At 49.6% G+C, this 21,885-nt stretch overlaps 1 protein-coding gene across 7 annotated transcripts in view; it reads left to right on the top strand.

Moving 5' to 3' along the window:
- Positions 1–21,885, top strand: part of CYSTM1 (cysteine rich transmembrane module containing 1) — a 70,781-nt gene that overhangs the window by 31,021 nt on the left and 17,875 nt on the right. The window contains exons 1-2 of one of the 7 annotated variants that reach the window (XM_055719072.1): positions 8,457–8,479; positions 21,321–21,568. In XM_055719072.1, the coding sequence (XP_055575047.1) occupies positions 21,340–21,568 (229 nt within the window). In that variant the 5' untranslated portion in view covers positions 8,457–8,479; positions 21,321–21,339. The other 6 variants (XM_055719070.1, XM_055719071.1, XM_055719073.1 and 3 more) reach the window with 6 other exon arrangements.

Here is a 21,885-nt window from a genome sequence, read left to right as displayed (position 1 = left end):
GTTGGCCTGTTTGTACAGGGATGCACAATCCTGGGTTTGCCAGAACCATTCCCCAGCTCCTCTCCCTCTCTCCCAGTGGAGGGAGGTAGAAGGATGCTGACTTTGGCCATGAGACTGGCAGGACAGCACTAAGACAAGACCAAACATCATGTCCAGATGTCCAAGTGTCCAAACACACATCCAGGACACCAAAGCCTTTTGTCAGCCTAACGCAACATCCAGGGGAGAGCTGGCTGTATTTGTCCACCCTGTCCCAAAAGAGCTGCTGCCTGCCATTGTGGCAGGTTCTGTCTTTGGTTTTGGCACCTTGATGAGCATGAGAGAACCAATCTTGCTGAGCAAGGCCAGACTCTGCTACTGTGAGGTTAACCCCACAGGGCTTTCATAGCTGTGCTTTAGGGGCTCAGCAGGGCTGGAGCAGCTGGCAGAGGAGCCCAGCCTTCCCCTAATCTGATGTGCAGGACACAGTGCCCTGCTGTGTGTTTCTGAAGCCTGTGCTGGCCACCCAGACCATTGGCCAAAGCACAATGTTACCAAGCAGAAAAATACTGTGGTTATTGTGCAATTCAGTTTCTCATTAGGTTCAGCATGGTTTGGGATGAAGTTGCGCCATCCCATTTCAGCCACACACTCTGGCTTTGTCCCAAAGTTGGCTGGGAAGGAGAGATTGGAGCCTGTGGGAACCAAGCTGGCAAGCTCTCCTGGTGTCTCTGGGGCAGGACAAGTCGGAGCAAAGGGGCTTCCTGAGCTAGCTTGGGCAGCATGGCCAAAACTTGGGGTTACACAACCTGGCGGGAGGCTCACCAGCTCTCCTGTTCCAGTGGTGCAGGGGCAACCACAGCTGGCTTTGCTCCTGGGGCTGAAAGAGAACAGACTCCTTGCTCACAGCACACCTGGCAGCAGCATTGCACAAACACAAACCCCCCTGTTGCCTCACATGGTCCCTGTTTATACCCTGAAAAACTGCAGCACAGGGAGCTGAGGCTTCAGAGCACAGCAGGGCAGAAGAAGGGGGAAGCCAGCTTATCACCCTGCCCCACTGAAGCCTCCAGAATACCTGTGAGCAGCTCACTAGTCAGTGCCAGCACAGTAGAAAGGACTGCAGCTAGGGACTCATGCATCCACTGAATATACATAACCGTGTCATTAGAGGGTGCCAGTGCATCGCAATGCAGAATAAGCTTTCCCCCTTCCCACCCTCACCACCACCACCCCACCACCCCCCACCACGCCCCACCACCTCCCCCGGGGCCCCCGGCCCTCTGCCAACACACACCTGTCCCGACAGTGGCAAAAGGTTTCTCAGGCAGCCAGGGGCAGGGAGGGGTTCTGGGGCTGCATGATGCTGTGAGGACTGCAGATCTAAACTCCTTCTTCAGAAGTTCAAACACCAGAGCCAGCCTGGCTGTGGAGCCACAGGGCTCAAGCAGCAGATGCGAAGGCCTGAGCATCTGGCAGGGGAGCCCAGTACAACACAGCAGTGCTACCAGTGGCAGCTGCAAGGCTGTGCATTGAGCTGAGTGATGCCAGTGGCCCCAGCACCTCTTGCAAAAGTTGTTCAGCCTCATCCATGCTAAGACACCTGCACCACTGCAGCTGTCAGCACACCTGACAGGGCAGGGAGCTCACAAGAGGCATGGAGCAGCTGAGACCTGACCTACCCAGCCCTGCAGCCCTCTCCAAGCTTCCCCATGGCAGTGCAGGCCTGGTCAACCTGATAAACCCCAACCAAAAGGCTTAACCAAAGCTGGGCTTGGGTTTGGGGCTCCAGGACATCACAAACAGGCCTCTGGACAGGCCCAAGGGCTTACACATGTCCCACAACAGAGAGGCCATAGTTTGCTTTCTTTGTGATGATGTTTTAGTGTCAGAACCCCATTAGGAGATGCCTCCAGAGCTCCCAGCAAACACAAATCTGCATTAATCCCCCTGGAAGGGCAGTCCACAGGTTCCAAAATCTACTCAAATGCACTGCAGGCCTTGGCTTGCTGAGCAAGGTAGTGAGCGGCGCTCTAGCCAGGTTTGGGGACCCTGGAGCCACATCAGCCTGGCTATGCCAGTCCATTGGTGCCTGTGACCATGACCCCAACACCTGGAAAGCCTCCTGCAACCTGAGGAGGAAAATTTTCACCCTGTCTCCACTAACCAAACTCCAGCAGGCACCTTGCAGGGACTTTCGTACAAGCCATCACCCCAGTCCCCTTTGCTGCTGGTGACAGTTCTTCAGCATAAAGCAGAGGTCTTTGCTGCTGCTCTTGGCTTTAGCTGATGGTCCCTCTCTCCTTGCACAGGTTCAAGGACTCAAGAGTCATCCCATTAATCCAGGTGAGAGAAGGAGCTCTACAACACAGGACAGGCCCTGTGAAGGACAAAGCATCACAGCAGAGAGAATGCAGGTGTAAGAACAGCGAACAGAGCTGCAAAACCGAGGCTTTCTGCAGGGAACCTCCCAGTCTTGAGTCAGAAGTGTGGACTGGGTGCCCTAAAAGGCCTGGAAACCACAGGGTTCCATCGCAGGGTAGCCACGAGCAGGGAGAGGGACTTCCACAGTTGATGGAGAAAAGAAGTCCATTCCCAACCTGCTCTTTTGGAAAGTCCAGGCACCCAAGCTATGCAGCGGGCCTCAATGAAGTGTTAGCCACTCGAGGAGCAGCTGATCCCTTTGTCACAGTCTCCCAGAGCCCAAGCCAGATCCTCCACACCTAAACAGGCTGGCAGCGAAGATCATTCAGATGGAGCCTTTTCTACACCTGGGATTTTCCCCAGTGATTTAATTCTTCATCTCCCTCCCTCCGTTCCCTTTCTGTGCCAGCATCTTAAGTAGCAGGAGGTTTTCCTGGGCTGAACTGCATGGCAACATAGCAGTGATACTTTTCACACCAGAAAAGTGGAGTTCCTGTGCAGAAGTTGCCATGCCATGCCTCTCCAGCACAGACAAGGCTAAAATGACCTGGGTCCTGCTTCTGGGAGGTGGAAAGCCAATGCTGGAAACAAACCAGAACACCCACAAAGAGAGACATGGGCTTTTGTTGTGCTCTCAAGCTGCTAAATTGCTGTTGAGGCATCTAGAAGTAAGGTCGGTCCACAGCAATGGGGGAGCTGAGCGAACAGGGGCTGGTATAGCCCTTTATTAATAGAGGGTGGCACCTACATGCTGTTCCAGTGTGCAAATGAGATCCACAAGTGCAAGGGAAGGGCCCTGCTAGTAGCCAGGGTACAATTCTGCAAAGGACTGATTTCAGCAGGTCCTGTGGGTCAGGGCTGGCCACGGGGCAGTGCTGGCAGAAGGACTGTAGGCGGATCACGTGGGTGGCCTGTGAAGTTTGGTATCGCTCGAGTCAAAACCCCTTTGTTAGAAGCACAGGGAGCTTCCAACGCTGGTCACAGGGCTCAAAGCAACTCACACATGCAACGTTAGAGCCCTTGGACAGAGGAGGCCTGTTCTCTAGGTATGTGTCATGCCAAGTTCTTCCAGGACCAAGGCCAAAAAACATGATCATTCCAACTACTAATAGAGAAAGACCGGAGAAAATCAAAGTCCGGAGAGGACTGTGGCTGAGATGCAGCCTCCTACCCTGGTGACGGTTGACTATCCCACCAAATGTCCCTGTAGAACTGGGGGTGTCCTAGGGAAATCCCAGCTCAACATTTACTCTGAGTCCCCCAGCGTGGAGCTTAGGACAATTTTTCCTTTTTTGCCCTGCCCATTGGGTCACACCACTGTGGGCCACCCCAGACAGATGAATTTTAGGACTGGTATTTCTGTCTTGCATGGTACTGTTCTGAGGCTTAATTAATTAGGATCTTGCAAAGCACTCAGCATTCTTGGGATAAAATGCTTTGTAGGAACCACAGGGCACTGTTATGAGAGCACCAATGTTGCTGCCTTCTCTCTAATGCTCTTCTGTCTGCCTTCCAGGAGCCAAGGGCTCCTGGATACCACAGCGTACCTGCAACTGGTCTGCTCTGAAGGGTGTTGGTTTGCCTACTAACAGCATGAGACTGCAACCATCAAGATTAATTCCTCCTCTGAAATCTCATCTCTTCCCCCTTTCCAGCTATCATGCAGGACCCTGGTAAAACCCACACTGAAGTCTCCTGTGATCAGTGTCATCTTGCACCACCTCCCCTCCCCAGACTTGCCTGGGTTTGGAGTATTGTGTCCACATGCCATCCTCCACAGACATCACTCTTTGCAGCGACAGCAGTTGACCTATCCAGGCCACCCCAAGAACTGCTGCAGCCTCCTGGCCATGCAAGTAGGTCTCTCTGAAGCAGAGAGCGGGTCATATCCAGCCCATGCTCCTCACTCTTACAGTGCCAGGAGGCAGCAAAGGTCTGCCCGGGGGTCCAGACCCAGCTGGGGTTGCTCTGAGGCTGACTTATGGCTGCTTTGAAGTTTTTTGCACCAGTTCAGCCAAGCAGATCCTGTTTATAGTAAGAGCAGTGCTGGTCTGCCCTAACGTCCTCAAAACACCAGGCCTTTGCCTGCAGCCTCTTAGCTCTGCAGGGGCCAGCATCAGAGCAGTGAAATAGGATCCTGATCAGAGCTACAATCCTGGTCCTTTAGAGGGCTAGATCCACATAACCCTGCCACAAGAGCCTGGACTGTGGCAAGAATAGGCTATCTATCTGTGAAGTCCCTCTTAAAATAGCACCTCTCAGGGACAGGTGCCCTCTACAGGCATTCGCTGCCTGGCCTCCTAGCAGGCAGTATGTTCTGCAGAGCATCAACATCGTGGGCACTAGGTGCTCCAATTATGACAGGTCTACAAATCCTGCATCCACAGCTGAATTCCCCTATTTGTCTGGCTGAGAGCTGCTCTGGCTCTGTGAAGATCATTCAGACCATTCCCATGCCTCCCTCCCCACTCCTTTGCATGAAATGCTTGCAGTGCTGTTGCTCTCCATGCCTCCCTGCAGTCCTAGGCAGCTGGCAGGGCTCCCCAGCATTGCTCAGGGCTCCTGGAGAAAACCACACAGGGGCCCTGTGGCCTAAACAAAGGTAAGATTTCCGCAGCCCGCACTTGCTCTGCCAAGCCTCTATTACCTCCTCTGCTGAATTACAGTCAGGCTGGCCCAGGAATGATGTATTACCTTTGGTTTATTGCTGCTGCTGTCTTGGTTTCCTGTGGCTTAACACCTCTGGAGCAGAGTCAACAGAACGGAAATGTACCCTGCCTCAGTTGCTGCAGAGCGCTCAATCTAACAGGTATTTCCTTATCAGCTCCCTCAGCTCTGATGGCTGTAGGAGCAATGGACTAAACCATTCCCTTGCCTGCCCAACCTCCCGCCGACCCCCACCTGACAGCCCTTGGGAGCGCATGAGCTGGGGAGCAAAGTGATTACATCTGCCTCTTGAGCTTAATCCTGTGGCTCTGCTGCATGCTTTCTCCTGTACAAATGATGCTGTCCTTTGAACAGCACCCAGCCTTGAGTTTCTTCACCTCATTTACAAACGACGCTGAATTGAAATCCACACTTTTGGGGGTAGCCTGCGTTTCAGCCTGCCTTTTCTTGCAGCTAGAAAAACTGAAGTACAGTAAAACGATCTACCAGCCACATAGGAGCGCAGGGAGCATTCATGTATTGTGAGACACATCCCAAGCCTCAAAAAGAGGGAGATGCTGCCAGTAAGACTCCATTTCACCACCAGACAGGGCAACTGAGGCAAGGAGCAGCTGGAAGGTTTTGTAAGTCAGTGGGAAGGCCCACCAGGACCCATCCTGAGGAAGGAGGGGTGAACAAACACTACATCTGTCACAGAGCCAGTTTTTAGAGTACACATCTTAGATTCACCCAGATGAGGCTGGCAAGACATGAAGGGACATTGTATCTGTTCAACAGCATCACGCCAGGAGGGTGTGACTCAGGCTGGACCAGCCAGCAAGGAAGCAACCCACTTCACATGTGGGTTTTGCAGCCTGGCTTGCTGCTGCTTCTCTGCTCAAAGGACCATGGTTTGCCACAAGGAGGACCAGCCCCATCCAATTCCAGATCCAGCAGCGCCCATTTGATTTGGATCAAACACCCAGGCACAGCCCCTGGCAGGGCAGACAAATACCTTCTTCTAAAGCCATCTGTGTCCCTATAAGAAAGTATGGACCTTAACTTTTAAACTGCTAATTTTCATCAAGCAAGTCAGAAAAATTTCCTGATAGTACAGGTGATGGGTAAGAAAGACCTTGGATCCAGGCAGGCCTTGGGATCAAGGCAGATCCACTGACTTTATCCTCCCAGGCAGCATTTTCACTTTGAGGTATTCTATTCAATCCTGGATCTGCCCACAAGGTCCTAAAGGGTATTTTTGTGCAGAGGCACTGGCATGTGGTAGGAACAAACATGCAGGCTGGTGGGAGTGTGGGGATGGACCAGGATCTCTGCAGCTGGCACTGCCACGGAGAAAAGGACGAGGATGCCTCCTTCATGATCCCTTCTGACCCATAGACACCTCTGACAAAACCAATAGCTAGCAAAGCTGCCCTGCCTGCAACCTGTAGTCTCACATGACAGTGGGGTGTTTCACAAGGCTTTTGCAACAGGTTTAACCAAATGACTGTGTTGAAAGACGTGTGAAAGGAGGCAAGAATGGGGGAAGCAACTGTGGCAAGCCTCCTAGGCAATGGTCTTGCACTCTACTCTTCCCCTTACAGTTCAGCTCTTCTCCACATCTTGACCATGCTGTGTAGGTCCAGCTTCTGCATTCGTCCTCTGCAAGGTCAAGTCCTTCCCTCCGGCTTGTATCTTTCAGGCAATCAGAGTGAAGAAAAGTAAACACCAAAGACAAAGGCTGTGATTACAGAGCCACTGAATTTGCCAGGCATGTGGAGGGTTAGGGGAGATAAATGTTGCTAAACCAGAGTTTCCAGGCAGCACAGGTTTCCCAGTAAACAGGATTTACACCTCCTTTCCCATGTTTGCTAATAATGTTAAGTCATATTAGGGAACAGGAGGAAGCAAGGGAGAAAATCACTGGTAAAAGAAAGGTGCAAAGGGGACTGGTTTCGTACGTGCAAAAGCCAGTCTGTTTTCCAGCATCTCAGATGACGTTTTCAAATGATCACATTAGTGTATCTCATGTTTCTTGCCCTTGGTAGCAACTCAATACTGGCCCCATCACACTCACAGGCAAGCGCATTCTGAAACCTGTGTGGGACCCCATGTGAACCCATTAGTTCTACATTTGTAACACCTCCAGGATGCCCCCATGACCTTTCAGCTAACTTCTGGGATGTGCTAACACACCTGAGGGAAACTGGGTGAACGTGCCCTCCACGTGTCCTTGCTCAGTGGGAGATACACCTCTTCTCATCCTGGTGGAGAGCTGCCTTGGCTTCTCTTTGTAGGAGCTAAATCACAATTTATTGTACGGTGTTACATCACAGCCTCATTTCCAGGGTACAGAAAAGACAACTGCACCCAGAAATTAATATATAATTTCTGTTGGAGGGGTGATAAGAGTGATAAAGCCTGGATTGCATTAATATTTGAAGTACATGCAAACTGGGTAATAAGGAGATTTAAGCATCAAGCGTCATTTTAAGATTTTAATGAAGCTAAGCCATGTTTTTCAAGCTGCTTTCTCGGCTAATGGTTAACAAGAAAACAGCATGTGCCCACTGGCACTGGAGTAAAGGACCAAGACAAGTTTAGCGGAACAATGCATGTTGTGTCTGCTGCAAGGTACCTGACCAGGCAGTATCATTTACAAATGCATATGTAAATAATATCACAGGGCAAAGAAAGCTGCCTGTGAGGGAACTGGTGTGCAGCTTCCTCGGGCAGTGGAGCGGCAGCCCCTCCTCGTACCCACATGTGCAGCACTTCCCTCAGCCTCTCTGCACCAGCTCTCCTGTTCCTTACACCCTTTGCATGAGTCTGTTGGACTCACTGGTGTGGCACAAAATGATCCATAGTGGTTTTTTGTTTTGTTCCATTAGTTTTCTCCCATTTTGCAACCTAAGCTGCCTCCTGGGGGGCTCTGCCAAGCGTGAGGAGGGCAGTGTGACTGGGGAAGGGTGGGTTAGTGATTCATGCCCTGTGACTGCGGGTCCACAGGCTGTGCCAGAGCAGCCTGGGAAGGGCTCTCTGATGTCTCCTACACCTCCTGCCAGCCAGGTTTCATTCCCAATGCTCTTAGGGCACTGGGTCCTCCACGCAGAGCAGCGGTAGCTGTGTACCGTGTTTTTCTCTTGCCCAAGAGTACAGCATGTCACATAACTGAATAATTTCTTCCTGGCTGAGCCTCATCAACGACCCTGTGTCACACTAGCCTGATTAGATCTACTAACCAGGAAGGGGAAACAGAAGGCGATTTGGGCAGGCATGGCAGCACAGGAGCAGGATCAGCCCCTCGGCTCCCCGCAGCCCACCGCCATCCCCGGCCGCAGCCCCAGCTCTGGCGCGCCTGCCGGGCACTGACGTCACTCGGCCGGTGGCGACAACAGCGCCGCAGCCAGCGGCCACCACCGAGCCACAGGTCACGTGCGGGGCGCGGGTAAAGCGACACTCCGACCTGCACCCCGCACCCATCTCATCCGGGCAGCGCGAGCGAGCGGAGCCTTCCCGGCCCCGGGGCGGGGGCAAGGCTGCCCCTCCGGCCCTTCCCGGGGCCAACGGGAGGCGACGGGGCGCCCCGCGGACCCACGAGCCCGCCCCGAGTGCCCCCCGCGAACGGGCCCGCGGAGGGGCTGCGGTCCCCGGCCGGGCGGGCTCCCACCGCACGCGGCTCACGGCGCTCCCGCGGCCGGGCGGGCGAGGGCGGCGGTGCCGGGCCACACCCCCGACCCCGCCTGGCCACGCCCCCCGAGGGGGAGCGCGGGGCCCGCGGCTCGTGACGTGCCCGCCCCCTCCTCGTTCCCCTCCCTCCGTGCCGGGCCCCGCCCCCGCTGTCTGACGTCACCACGCGCCGCGCAGTGCGCAGCAGCAGGCGGCGGCGGCGGCGGCGTGCGGCGGGCAGTGACTGCGGTACCGGGGGGTGTCCCTGGGGGTGGGCGTCCCTGAAGGGGGAGCGTTCCTGCGTGGGGGGCGGCCTTGAGGGGCCGGCAGAGCCGGGTGTGGGGCTGGAAGCCCTGCGGGGGTGCGTGAGGGGCTGGGTGCAGGGGTGGCAGCCCCCCCGGGGGCGTGCGGAGGGGCTGTGGGAGCTGGTGTGGGGCCGGCAGCAGCCCGTGCCCCAGCGTGTGTCGGGGCTGCCCCTGCTGTGCGGTGAGGGCTGGTGATCGCGGAGGGCCCCGTGCCGGTGGGAGGGAGCCCGGGAGCTGGGGGAAGAGGGACTGGGGCATGGGCGTGGGGCTCTTGTTACGGGGAGCGTGCTGGTCCGGGTTGCTGTTCTGAGGAGGACGAGGAGGAGGACATCTCGGAGTGAAGAAGGGGAGCTGTCCCACCGCTGTGTGGTGGCTGCCCTGGTGGCAGGGGTCCCCGAGGCATCGGCCCGGGTAGATGCGGTGGCGTGGGGGAGTGGGTTGCCACTGAAGTGCCCCAGTCAGGCCTGGGCCGTGCTGCTGCTGGCCTTGGGGTGGCTCTCCCGGTCTGCTAGCTCTAACGATGCGTTTGTTATCAGAAAGTCGCTTTGACCTCTTTCAGGCTTTCATCGTGTGGAGCAAGGTGCCTGTGAGGTGCTGTGGGGCTTTACAGTCTAGCCCCATGCATCAGAGAGAAAGATCAGTGCTGCCGGGCTGCAGTTGTTTATGCAGTATGGGGGAAGAGGAAGGCTTCTGTGCTGAGAGCAGAAGGGCTTGTTTAATACTAATGGGCTTATTTAGTGTAGAGCAAGAGGTATGCCAGCACCCTCTGAGTAAAAATTATAACACTGCATCGCGTGTTTAAAAGCCATTGTGGTTGTCCTGGATTTATATTTCCTGTTCCTGTAGCTGTTGGAGACCTCATTTGGATAATTAAATGTCATGGTGAATTAAATGTCATGGTGAAATAGGAGAAAAAGGAGAGCACTTGCCTCCTTTCCTCTCCCACAGGGAACTGGTAGACCCTTCTGATAACACCCTCTCAGTCCAGGGCAGCTGCAAGATTTGTCCCAGTCATCCCAGACTCGTGTTTATCTCTGTCTGAAGGTTGGGGAGGGGGGTGGGGGGTGGGGCAGGGGGGATGGGAGTGTGTGCAGGGAATAAAACTGCTTTTTGCTTTTGGTGCTTTCACCTTTACTGTGAGATCTGTCTGAGTAGGTTCAACCTGACTGTCCAAAGAGAGTAAGTTTTGGTAAGGTAGTAAGTGTGGGTGAGTTAAAATGACTGTAAAGAGAGGTGCCTCCTCCTTTGTGCTGTGGTAAATGTAGTGACAAGAGATAAGGTGCAGGAAGTGCTTCTGTGCCAGAAAATGGGTGTTTTTCTTTCAACTGCATCAGTTGCTTTAATAAAAAGATGGACTCTTCCTAGAAAAATAGATTGATAAGAATACTATTACTGTATCAGATTGATTGAGATGGAGCCAGAAAATGCTGAGACTTTTGTCATTTTGACATTTTGGTGATCGTATTTCAGTGCTTTTTCAGGGTAGTCAGGAATTGACGTGTGTGTTGGATAATAATCCTCTGCACTGGACAGAATAGTGTTTTACCAAGTACTGAAGCTTCTTCAGCACTAAGTCTCTTACACTCTGCCTCTTACTCATGTGCTATAGAGGCCGTCTTTGTTAAAATACTGATTTTTCATTCCCCTAACTGTTTGAGAGCAGTAACTGGTAACCTGCAGAGGCTGGTGGGTGTCCTCACTGCAGAGGCTGAAGAGAATGTGCTGTAAACGAGTGGCTCTGACAGGGTGGGGGGCTCCGACATGGGCTGAGCAGACCCTGCAAGGTGGTACCCTGGTGTCAGTTAGAGGAGAGGGCGCTGGTGTTTTGCTGCCATGTGTCCCTCCAGGTCCATATCTAAAACTGGCAGTGGCTTGTTGCTCAAAAAAACAGGTGTTGCTGTAAGCATAAGCAGCGATGTTCATACTTGGCGTTTTGCTGGGATGCTGGAGAGTGACCTAGAGGGCTGTGGCTATGGTAACTGTTTTCAGGGTAGTTCTGTGCATGATCAGATTAATATGTTACTTAGTTTTTTCTAGGAGGGCAGAGCAAGCTTGTGTAACTCTGGATTTTCAACAGACAGGTCTCCGTTTCTCCTGTTACCTGTTTGTGATCTCCTTGTAAGCTGTAGGCTTAGATGGGGGTGGTGAAAACTTCTAGTGGGAGTTGAAGACTTGAATGAGCAGGGTTTGAATGCCTGCCTTCAATATTGATGTTTTCTACTCTCTGCGCTCTCAGTTGTGTATTGTGTCTTTCTCAGCTTCCTGTTTCTGAACTGAAACTATATGGCTCAATAAGTAGAAAATAGCACACTGTCATTTTTGGGAATAGGGGAAGATAGCAAGAAGCCCAAGTCATTCGAACGGATGGTCAGTATTGCCAGGTCTGGCATCCTGCCAGCTGCATCTTGACTTCCCACAAGGCAGCCTGGATGCTTCTGAGGCTGCTCACCCCGGGAGAGGTTGCCTTCTTCAGACTTTGGGATGGAGTGCTTGGTCTCACACCGTGCTGTGGGGCAGGCACGTGTTGTGCTGGCCTCCGCAGCCATATCTTAGGGAGCATTTCCCAGCTGGGACCCGGTTACATGTGTATTCCTGCTGCCTTTGCCACCGCACTGCTTTCTTGGAGATGGAGCTGTGCTGTACCGTCTGCCCACAGCCCACCAGGGTCCCGGGAGCCTTTGGGGAATGCACCTATTTGGAAACCTCTGATCTGTTGTATTCCTTACACCAGGCACCGCCACCACTAAACAAAAGCTGCTGTTTCTTTCACTTGCATATCAGAAAGATGTATTTCCACACTAGTGTTACAATGTATTGTTGAGGTCTTATGAGCTATTGAGGGCAATGCCCTGAACTGTAATAGTATTTCAGACTCTGACAGAGTAAGGCAGAGGCTTTCTTGGTTTCATTACAACTGGTATCAGAGATACTTGCTTGTGCTCTGTGACAGGCAGCCAAGAGGACGTTTGCCTATGTCCTACAGCAGAGCATCATGTTACAGCTGCATGTAGGATGTGGAAAAGCAGAAGTGAGAAAACATGAGGAAAAAAAGTTGTCTCATTCTGCTTTCCAGCCTGTCACAAAAATCTGAGTAATGAGATCTTAGCTGTAGAAAATGCATGTATTTGTGTCTGCATACACTGACTTTACTGTGTCTTAGAAGCTGTATGCTGCCCTTCAGTGGGTTTCCCACTTGAGATTAGTAGAAAATCATCATGCAGTCCGGGTAGTATCTTACAGTAATGGATTTAGCGGATCAGAGCTGGGGAGGTTATTGTGAAAGATTACTGCTGTTTCATTGCTGGGATGCTGCCAGAACACCATCTGAATAACACATGTGAATGTATTATCTGTGCTTATTAATTGTCTTCCCATGCATACTGTTTGTTTCACATTCTGTCCTCAGTTGGACCAACAGAGCTTCTTTATTTTAACTATTATTTGCAGGGTCTAGTTTAGCTTGACAATCAGATGGTTTCATTGATTATTTTTTTTGTTTTGGTATTTGCATCTTGAAACTGTCTTGATGCATACTCTTAAAAGTAAAATATATTTATGTATGTGTGGAGATATCTAATGTGGCACTTCATACAAATACTTCAACAAGAGCAGCACATGCAAAAGCATTCAAAACCTGAAATCAAGATGTTAATGCCCATATCTGCAGTGATTTCTGTGTAAAAGGGCTTTGGTTTTTTGCACTGTTTGCCACAAGCGCTTTGTAACGGGGCAGAGTCACCTGGTGTGTCAGCAACAAGCGTGTTGGCTTGTAACAGTGGAGGGGCTGTGTTGTGGTACTTGCCAGCATTGTAGTTGTTAGTCTCTGGTGTTAAAGCGCATGTCCTTAAAACCTTTCAGCAGATGTCTGAAAAATGTGAATTTTTTTCCCCTTAAGGTGCAGTTCATGTAATAACAGTAGCAGAGCGTTGGATTTGAATATTATTTCTTTCTCACTAACACTTTTATTGTGGGAACTACACAGCTGTTTCAGCTTCATACTTTTCTTCTGCCATGCAGAACATGTAGGTGGACAGTGAACAGCATACTGCAAGCAGGAAAACTAGGCAGTAAGCTGCGAGTAGTATTTCTGAAGAGGTTTTGTATATTCGTAACAAGTGATGAGACATTGAAGCTTGTCTGCAGAAGGAAAATCCCAGCATTCAAACCTGTGTGGGCGTGAGGCTGTATTGTTAGAGTCCTGTGGAGACAGCGGCAAGAATGGATCCTGTGACTGCAAAGCCCTACAAAGGACATTGCATCTGAGGCAAATACTGTCAATGTGACTACAGGTCCTTTAGAGCTGATCAAAACCCTGGGTTTTGAAACCAAAATTGCCTGGAAACATGCATATCAATCATGGTTTTGCCAAGAAGGCAGGACAGATGATGGGACTGGAGGGGTGGGACAGCTTGTAGGGACACAAGTGTCAGCCTCGCATGTTCAGGTGTGCTCTCCGTTTGCACAGGCTGGTGGACTTCAGACCTCTGGAGGGTACTGGGAGGAGTGAATACCTGGCTCAGGAACTCAGAAGGTTAAATGTTTGTTCATCCAAACCAGTGCTGCTCACTCGATGGAGCTGCCTGATGTTGTGGGTTCAGCCACTCATAACAGCAGCTGAGTTTTTTGTGGTCTGGCAGCTCTTGAACAAAGGTGAGGAAATGGACCTCTTCCTAATGACTGGAGTATCCTGTAGCCCCAGACACCCCTTAAGGAAATGGGTTTGAACGAAGTAATGTTTTCCTTTGACAGCACAAAGCTGAGCTTTTCACTTCTGCCTAGACCTGCATTTGGGGAAGTAAACCAGTTTTGAGCAGCTTTTATCAGAAAAGATGGGTGCAGATCTTGTGCAGCTCCCTTTCAGTCGTTACTCTGGGTTGATGATGTTGTTGATGACCACTCTGGTGAAGTGGGTGGGAAAACCTGGGAGGAAGCTTTTCCTGGAAGTGAGCTGAGCAAGAATGGAATCTCTTGTAATTCATTCTTAATGTACCTTTCATGCAGTCACTAAATGGAATTTGCAAAGAAGCCAGTAAGAGGGAAACACAGAACCAGGGCCACTTAAAAAGCCACTTGTGCTCTCTTTCATTTGGATACTGTTCATATGAAATGCAATTTAAATGCTAGGCTGGTTGCCAGGAGCTGGATTGTTGATGTTAAATGTACTTTCCATTAGAGCTCTGTATTGGAAAACAGCTTCTTAGCGCTGCAGGCATTGGAAGGGGTGGGTTACATCAGGGTGTCCTGGTTGCCCTTCTCAGGATCTGTGCCTCTCACCATGCCCTCCATCTGTGCAAAGGCCAGCTGAATCACTATCTGACATGCGCAAAATGTGATTCCTCCTGACCAGAGCAATGTATGAGGTGTAGTACTTGTTCAGCTGTCCTTAAAGCAAACAACTTCTTGCTGTTAAATTCCTAAAATCTGTTAATTGTTGGGGGTGGGGTTGGGGTGTGGGTGTGTGTAGATTGTCTAGGTGTTCCAGACCGCGAGTCTGCTTTGGGTTTTTTAGTTTATTAATGCCCCGTTTGTTTCAGAGGACTATTTCTTGCACTGTTCCCTATGCAACAGAAGGTATTTAACCCAGTTTCAGTACCCAGATTAGATTGTCATCTCCCGCTCACATACACAGCTTTTTATTTTAATTGATTCACTTGCACAGGAGATTGCATTTGAAAGATTTGACTTGCAGGCAGCTGTCTGTAGGGCTTGGTATTTTTTTGCAGGTGGATTAGCAGCTGTGAACACCTACTGTGGAAAAATGCAGGTGGTTGTTCTCTGCATGCGCTTTTCAATTTTGCCAAGATAACAGGTCAGTGCCAACAGGTAGAAGCAGATTCATACTGGTCTCCAGTCACTTTGAAGGCCAGAATTATGCTGACCTCGGAAGAGATGCTTGAGAGCATGAGCCTTATAAGTGGCTTTTTGAAGGAGAGGAAAAGGGTGAAACTGGGTCTTGGCAGGGTGTGAAGGCTCTTTGTTTGGGAACCCCTCAAGAGCATTCCTTCTATTGTGCGAAATTTCCCTTGTTCTTTTCATTCTTGGTTGTTTTCCTGCATCATGTTATCTTCTGACCAAAAAGCCTACCTGTTCAGGCCCTCATGCTGTGCTCTGCAGGGCTGCTCTTGTGAAGTAAGATGGTGGTGGCATACCTACATGAGGCTACCAATTATTTTTTTTCCCCTAGTTCGGGGCAGAGTGGGGGTGAGGGATCCTTCCCAGTGATTCCTAAGCATAGATGGGATAAAGGTAGATCTCACTTGCTTCATAATCCATCATGTAAAAAGATTTGTAAAAAGAGGTAAATGGGCATCAGCTTGTGGATGATGAGGCTTTCCCAGGTTGAAACTTAAGGCTGTTTTCAGAGACTTGTGGAAGAGACTGTGTTTCGGTACTTCGGTGAACAGTGTGTGTGAGAAGGATGGTCCTAGCTGTACATGTGCAGCACTCTACATGAGCTATTCCCACTCAGAAGGATCTTGTAGTTACAGTTAGTACTTGAACGGCTTGAGTTCTGTTTTGGCTTGATGTAAGGCAAGACCTGTCCTGGGAGTGGGCTAGGAAAGGGACATGCAGATGACTGCAGTAGCACTGTGCAGCAGAGCTTCACGCAGCCTGCTTGCTCCCTCTCAGACAAATGGTAAAATTAAAGGCACAGCAATGGGTGGCAAGAATGACCAAGGAATAGAACAGGCTTTGTAGAAGCAGAGAGTCCTCAGCATGGGAGGTTTGCCTGAAGAAAAAAACATAATAAATTCAAGAGTGTGCTGGAAGAGGAGGGTCAGGAGCAGTGACTGACTAGTTCTGTGTGAGGCAGTAAGTTTAAAGCAGTCAGAAAGAAGTAGGTATTTTCAAAGCTTAGTAATTAAATTTGTTTCTCTAACATGTATTGATTGCCAAAATGGACAGGTTAAATACAAAGTGTAGTGTATACAAAGCATCATAGGTCTGTACTTGCCCCTTTTGCTAAGCTGTACTCAAGGAGGTTACAGATGTAGAGGGACTTCCTGGTGGTTCTTGTGTATTGATGTCTGTGTGTGTCTATATATATACAGGCACATATAGTGCCATATGTATTTTCTGTAGGGAATACATATGAAAAAAGAGAAGACAGAGAGGGGACCTTATCAATGTTTACAAATATCTTAAGGGCAAGTGTCAAGAGGATGGGACCAGGCTCTTTCCCGTGGTGCCCAGTGACGGGACAAGGGGCAGCGGGCACAAGCTGCAGCACAGGAAGTTCCATCAGAATGTGAGGAAAAACATCTTTGAAGGTGACAGGGCACTGGAACAGGGTGCCCAGAGAGGCTGTGGGGTCTCCCTCTCTGCAGATGTTCAAAATCTGCCTGGGCACGAGTGTGCAACCTGCTCTAGACAAACCTGCTTTAGCAGGGGGTTGGACTGGATGGTCTCCAGAGGCCCCTTCCAACCCTGACCACTCTGCGATTCTCTAAGATAAGTTGTGTGCATACTCCAGTGATTTATTTTTTGCATACGTTATGGGAGACAGTGCAGCCTTTGGAGATATGGTAAGCTGCTTATTTAGAAATAAAATCTTTCTGTTAGAGTAGGGGAAATGGTGTTTGCTCAGCAGTGTGGAACAAAGGAGTTTGAAGATAGCTTAAGGAAACCTAATGATATATTAATGAACTTACCTTGTAGCAAAAGTACTAAGGTGGGGGGGACGACGACAAGGGTGTGCGACAGGAACGGGAGAGGAATAAGAAGATGTTTTGTCATTTTCTTCAGGTGGCCTAGTAATTTCTCAGTTGTTAACCAGCAACAGATAGGGCAAATGCTTAGTGACAGTCCAGGAAATCTCTTTGCTGGGTTGCTAAATGAAGTTTCGCATTGGGTGGGACTGCGCAGTGCTGTAATGGCTCATCCTGATGGACCTACTGCAGTGCCGTGTAAAACAAAGGGCTTTACTGATGCGTTGGCTTTTTTGAGCTTTGTCTCGGAGAGGTGCTCATTGGGAAACCCACAGATATGAGTCCTGATACAAACTCATAGGAGTTGGTCTTGGTTGCGGCTTACGTGGAATCACTAGTTGGGGTGAGAACCCACAGCAAAGCTTGCCAATACATTTGATTAGGAGCTCAAGTATGTCTGAAAAGTACTTGCTTAATGATTCAGAGCTCTGCCTTGCAAATAGATACCCTGGTGAGCAGGTAGGGCTAGTAAGCATGTAAAATCATGTATGAGATCATGAGAATGAAGAAAATCTAAATATTGTCACAGAGTTCAAAAAGGGGGAAGGGTTTATGCGTGGCAGTAACTGATAGTGGAAGTGGGGGACAAGGAAAAACTCTTCATGAGAATGTAATTGGGGACAAAGGCAACTGTGAAAAGGCTGAGCTTCACAGCTGAGGTGGGGCTGGGAGGGTGTGCCTACTGGTAGTACTTAGGACCTCTGGGGGGCCTAGTTTCCACAACCACCTCCTGGGTTTGCTGAATGCATTGATAAATTCTTCAGGAGTTTTCTCTTCACATTCCTCAAATCTCCAATACATTTGCTGCTGAATCTGTTCTTGCTGGATGCGGTCTTCTTGCCTAATCTCAGTTGTGTCACTTTACCCTCAACTTTGAGGGGAAAAGTAATTTTTGCCTGGGTGGAATATGCCCTTCTTAGTCTCTTTCTTCATCTTTTCCACGGTTCTCTTGTTCTTCTGTGATCTCTGCCTAGGCATGTCTGGATTTTAGTAGACTCTCCAGTTTTCTCAGTCCCCCTGCTGCATTAACAGGCAGAAGCTCAGTTACTAGCTCCACTCCCAACCTGCTTCCTCTTCAGAAACTGTTTTGACTCTGGCTAACACGGAGCTGTTAGACAAAAAGCACTGGTATTTCTTTCCTGTTCCCTATGCCACCATTTTGGTGTTTGCTCAAGTCACTGTCAGACTGGGATTTTTAAACCCTTCTGGTTTCTCACTTTCCTGTGGAGCTGCTGATGTGCAGTTTTCTTTACTCATCCCACACAGTTGTTCATTTTAGCCAGGTGCTCATCTTACCACATTCTTTCTGTGGTTTGTGAGTTTTACCAGGTACAGCCTTGTACAGCTGACATCCATCTCAGACCTTTCTGTAGAGATGTTTTTCTGCCTGTGTGGTTCCACCAGCAGTTGTACCAGCTTTCAAAGGGCTGTTAGTATGGTCCCATGGTGGGTGCTTGTACAGAAACTAGGCAGCCACAGGATGGTGGACAGTCTCCCTGCTTGAGTACCGAAGGGAACAGGAAAGGGAATGACCAGCTCTGACAGTGGAGGATGGCCCCCAGGGTTCCCAGAACAAGTCCTTGTGGCAAGGGAGCAGTGTGATGACCCTGAGTTTGTTATCCACTGCCTGAATCTGAGTTCACAGCCAACTGAAGAATTGCAACATCTTTTAACAGCACTAAACACTAAAATGGCAACAGCACTAAAATGGCAATGATACTGAATGGAGGTAAAAGAACTGATGCATATCAAGGAATGGAAAGGAAGACTGGACTTCACTGAACTTCACTGGAAACAATGAGCTGAGCTGACCACCCTCTTAGGTAGGGGACCTTTGGAAAACCAGAGTAATGAATGTGACTCTTTGGAGCTTGGCAATGATCACCAAAGCAAGCTGAGCCATGGGGGTTCTTAAGAAAAGGCTTATGAACAGAAAACATGATCTGTGCTTTGCTGCCTTTGAATGCCTTGTGTGTATGTGTATATATATATATATATATATATATATATATATACACACACATATAGGTATCTAGGATGCCAACTTATAGCCTGGAGCAGACCTGGAGGGGCTCAGAGAAGAAGGGGGAGCTGGGTGGAGAGGCTGGCTCCTGCCTGAGGAGCAGACAGTGGGCTGGGGCTCTTTGGCCTGGGACAGGAGGCTCACGCATTCTTCCTCCCTGGTTTGGTGAATCCCTAAATTCAGGAGGGTGACCATTGCTTCCTGCCTCCAGCAGTCACTCCAGTGGGACAGGAGGCAGTTTTCCACAAGGCATGCAGCAGAGCTTTGGATCTCCTCACACTAGAATTGGGCGCTGCAGCTGTACACCAGCTCAGGGAGGCCTAACAAACTTGTGAGGGAGTTCACAAGTGTCTGCTGGTTGCCTTGGCCCTATCTGGCTGGGGCACCAAATGGTTACCCTGACATGGGCAATGGTGTGTAGGTACACACACACATTCACTCTGGCCTTGTTCTTCCCTTGGAACTTGCTTTTGGCTGCTATTTTGGGATGGTTTCCTGAGTTTGATGAACATTAGTGATCCATTATATCCAGATTCTGTAGTTTGTTGCATTGAAGTGAGTTGTAGGGCTTGCTGCCTACCTTTCACTGGCTCTCTGAAGGGAGAATTTCCTTGCTACAGACTTGGTAGAGGCGTTGCAATGCAGTAGAGTAGTTATAAAGAGCTGCAAGTTAAATGTATGTTGTGCTTGTCTTTTAAAATGAGCAATTAAGCAGTCTGGCTAGCCTGGCCATGCAAAAAAAATAATAAATCCTGCTGTTGCTTGAACTGTTAAAACTCTTGTTAAAGACATTCAGAAATATGATTTAAAAGGCAACAGCACTGTCTTAGCAGTTAACTGGGACTGTGCCTGGCTTGCACAGCAAGAGGAGCATTAGAATGAATTCAGGTGAATGACAACTGCAGGCAGGCAAGGCCTGGGAAGACTCATCCTGCTGTGACTGAAGGACTTCTCAGTGTTGTCATGGGAGGGACATCAGCCCTGTTCCCTTGGAGTGCACCTCTGAAGTTGTTTCCAGTTGGCAGTGCTCTCCTGGGCATCATATGGGATCAGGCTGGCTGTTACTGCGGGAGTGGGACAGGGCTGTGTGCAGGGGAGAGCCCTGTGGTGCCTGTACAGGAGCGAGCATTGAGCTAGTGATGTTCAGGCAGGATTAATGTGTAAATAAGCAGAGAGCCTAGGGATCCTTCCTTGGGGAGGGACAGTCAGCACTCTCTGAGGTGATGAAATAGCAAGCCATAAACAAACAAAGCTCGCTTCAGACCTGTCAGGGACTGCAGCAGCTAAACATAGCCCCGGAGGCTTGACTAACTTGGCTTCTGCCTGGCAGATGACTGCTCTGGGCTCACTATAGGGTTACAAAGGTGAAATTCTTTCATCCGTGTCATGCCAGAGCTCAGTCTGGATGTGCTAATGGTCTCCTCTCGACTCAAAATCTCCGCATCCCCAAAAGCGGGGGCACAGTACTGAGCATCCAGGTCAGTCTAGCCCAGCTGCTTGCCATTTCCAACACCATCCAAAGAGGAGCCTGCTTGCCAGCCTCTCCTCCATGCCAGCAGCAGGGAGTCTCAGTGGAGACAAATTATGCTCCAGGTGTTTCTCCCTGAAGCCTGTGGTGTGTGGGAGGAGGTCTGCAGCAAAGGGTAAATGGTAATTCTGCACCCTGCAATGGTAAAAGGAAACAGCAGAGTACAGCTACTTCAGTCAGGATGATTCCTGAACACATGGTATTAAGGGCACTTCTGCTTCTCAAACAGGGAGAAGCTTCAGAAACCTAATATAATAAATAGCTTGCTTAGTCATGCTGCTTAGAGGTTAATTAAAGGTGCATTATTGTGACAGTCCTGTCTTTTGATGGCTGTACCACGAGTAATACATTACATAGGTTTTATGAACATCAGCTCTCTGAGGTATCTTTAATGTTGCTTTTTGAATGAGATTGAGCCCAAGATCCTGATTGCCTGTGGCTGCTTAATGATTCAGTTGCATATTACTGGAAGAATACATGATGTCCTGGGTTACAGTGTCATCAGGAAATTATTCATATATGGTCTTGCTCCAGAGTGCTGGTCTAGATGCTTGTAATGATTAGCAGAAGTATAGTGGACATTTGTGTTCACTCTTTCTTCTGTTGAGGCTATCAAACATGTCTGGAACAGGCTGCATTTCTGCATGTTTTTCTTTTTTATTATTGACAGAAACATGAACTAATCACTGCTACTCTCTCTTAAAAGCAATTTAATCATGAGTAGAAGCAGAAGATTTTGCGTTGCAGTTGCAAGACTGTTAAATTTCTTAGGGCAAATAGCCGACGCATGACTGGAAAGCAGCAAATCACTTTGCTGCTGAGCTAAACACATGTCACTTTAAAGAAGCAACTTTGGTTCAGTCTCTGCGCCTGTGATAGGGTTAGAATAAGCTCACTACTTGACCAGGTATTTTGAAGTTTATGTCTCACACTTAATGTAGGGCCCCCTGGAGAGCAGTCTGAAATGGGAATTATATGGTCATGGATGAAGCAGGCAAAAGCAAACCACTTCTGTTTGTTTTCCTTGTTTTCTGCAGGACAGATTCTGCATCCTACATGAACTACGAAAATCCTCCACCCTACCCTGGCCCGGGCCCAACTGCCCCTTACCCACCCTATGCACAGCAACCAGGTGGTCCTCCTGGCCCATACCCAGGCTATCCTCCTGGACCTACTGGGCCGTACCAGCCAGGCCAGCCAGGTTATCAAGGTTATCCCCAGTATGGATGGCAAAATGCACCTCCGCCTCCAGGACCAGTGTATGCAGATGGACCTAAAAACACAGGTATGCCTAGCAGCTGTGGTGCAATGTAACTGTGACCCTTTCTGGCTTGCAAATACATGAGTATATGTTGATCTTGAAGTCATATGGTTACCAGCACCCAGCCCTAATGGGGCTGGGGGAGGTGGAGACTTCTTTGAAGTAGCAATTCTGTTCATAGCCTGTTTTCCTGCTTTATTTTGCTGTTGTGTCTCTTAAGAGTTCTCTGGCTGTTGGAAGATACTGCTGAACATCCTTAATGCTGATCACTCAAGGGAATCCTTATGCTGAGATCGTTATACATGCTTTTTGCTGGCTTTAGATTTGCTACAACTCTAATT

This window comes from Falco cherrug, chromosome 8, assembly GCF_023634085.1.
Source record: "Falco cherrug isolate bFalChe1 chromosome 8, bFalChe1.pri, whole genome shotgun sequence".
NCBI lineage: Eukaryota > Metazoa > Chordata > Aves > Falconiformes > Falconidae > Falco > Falco cherrug.
The sequence above is the reverse complement of the archived record's forward strand: the minus strand, read 5'-3'. Positions and strand labels throughout refer to the sequence as shown.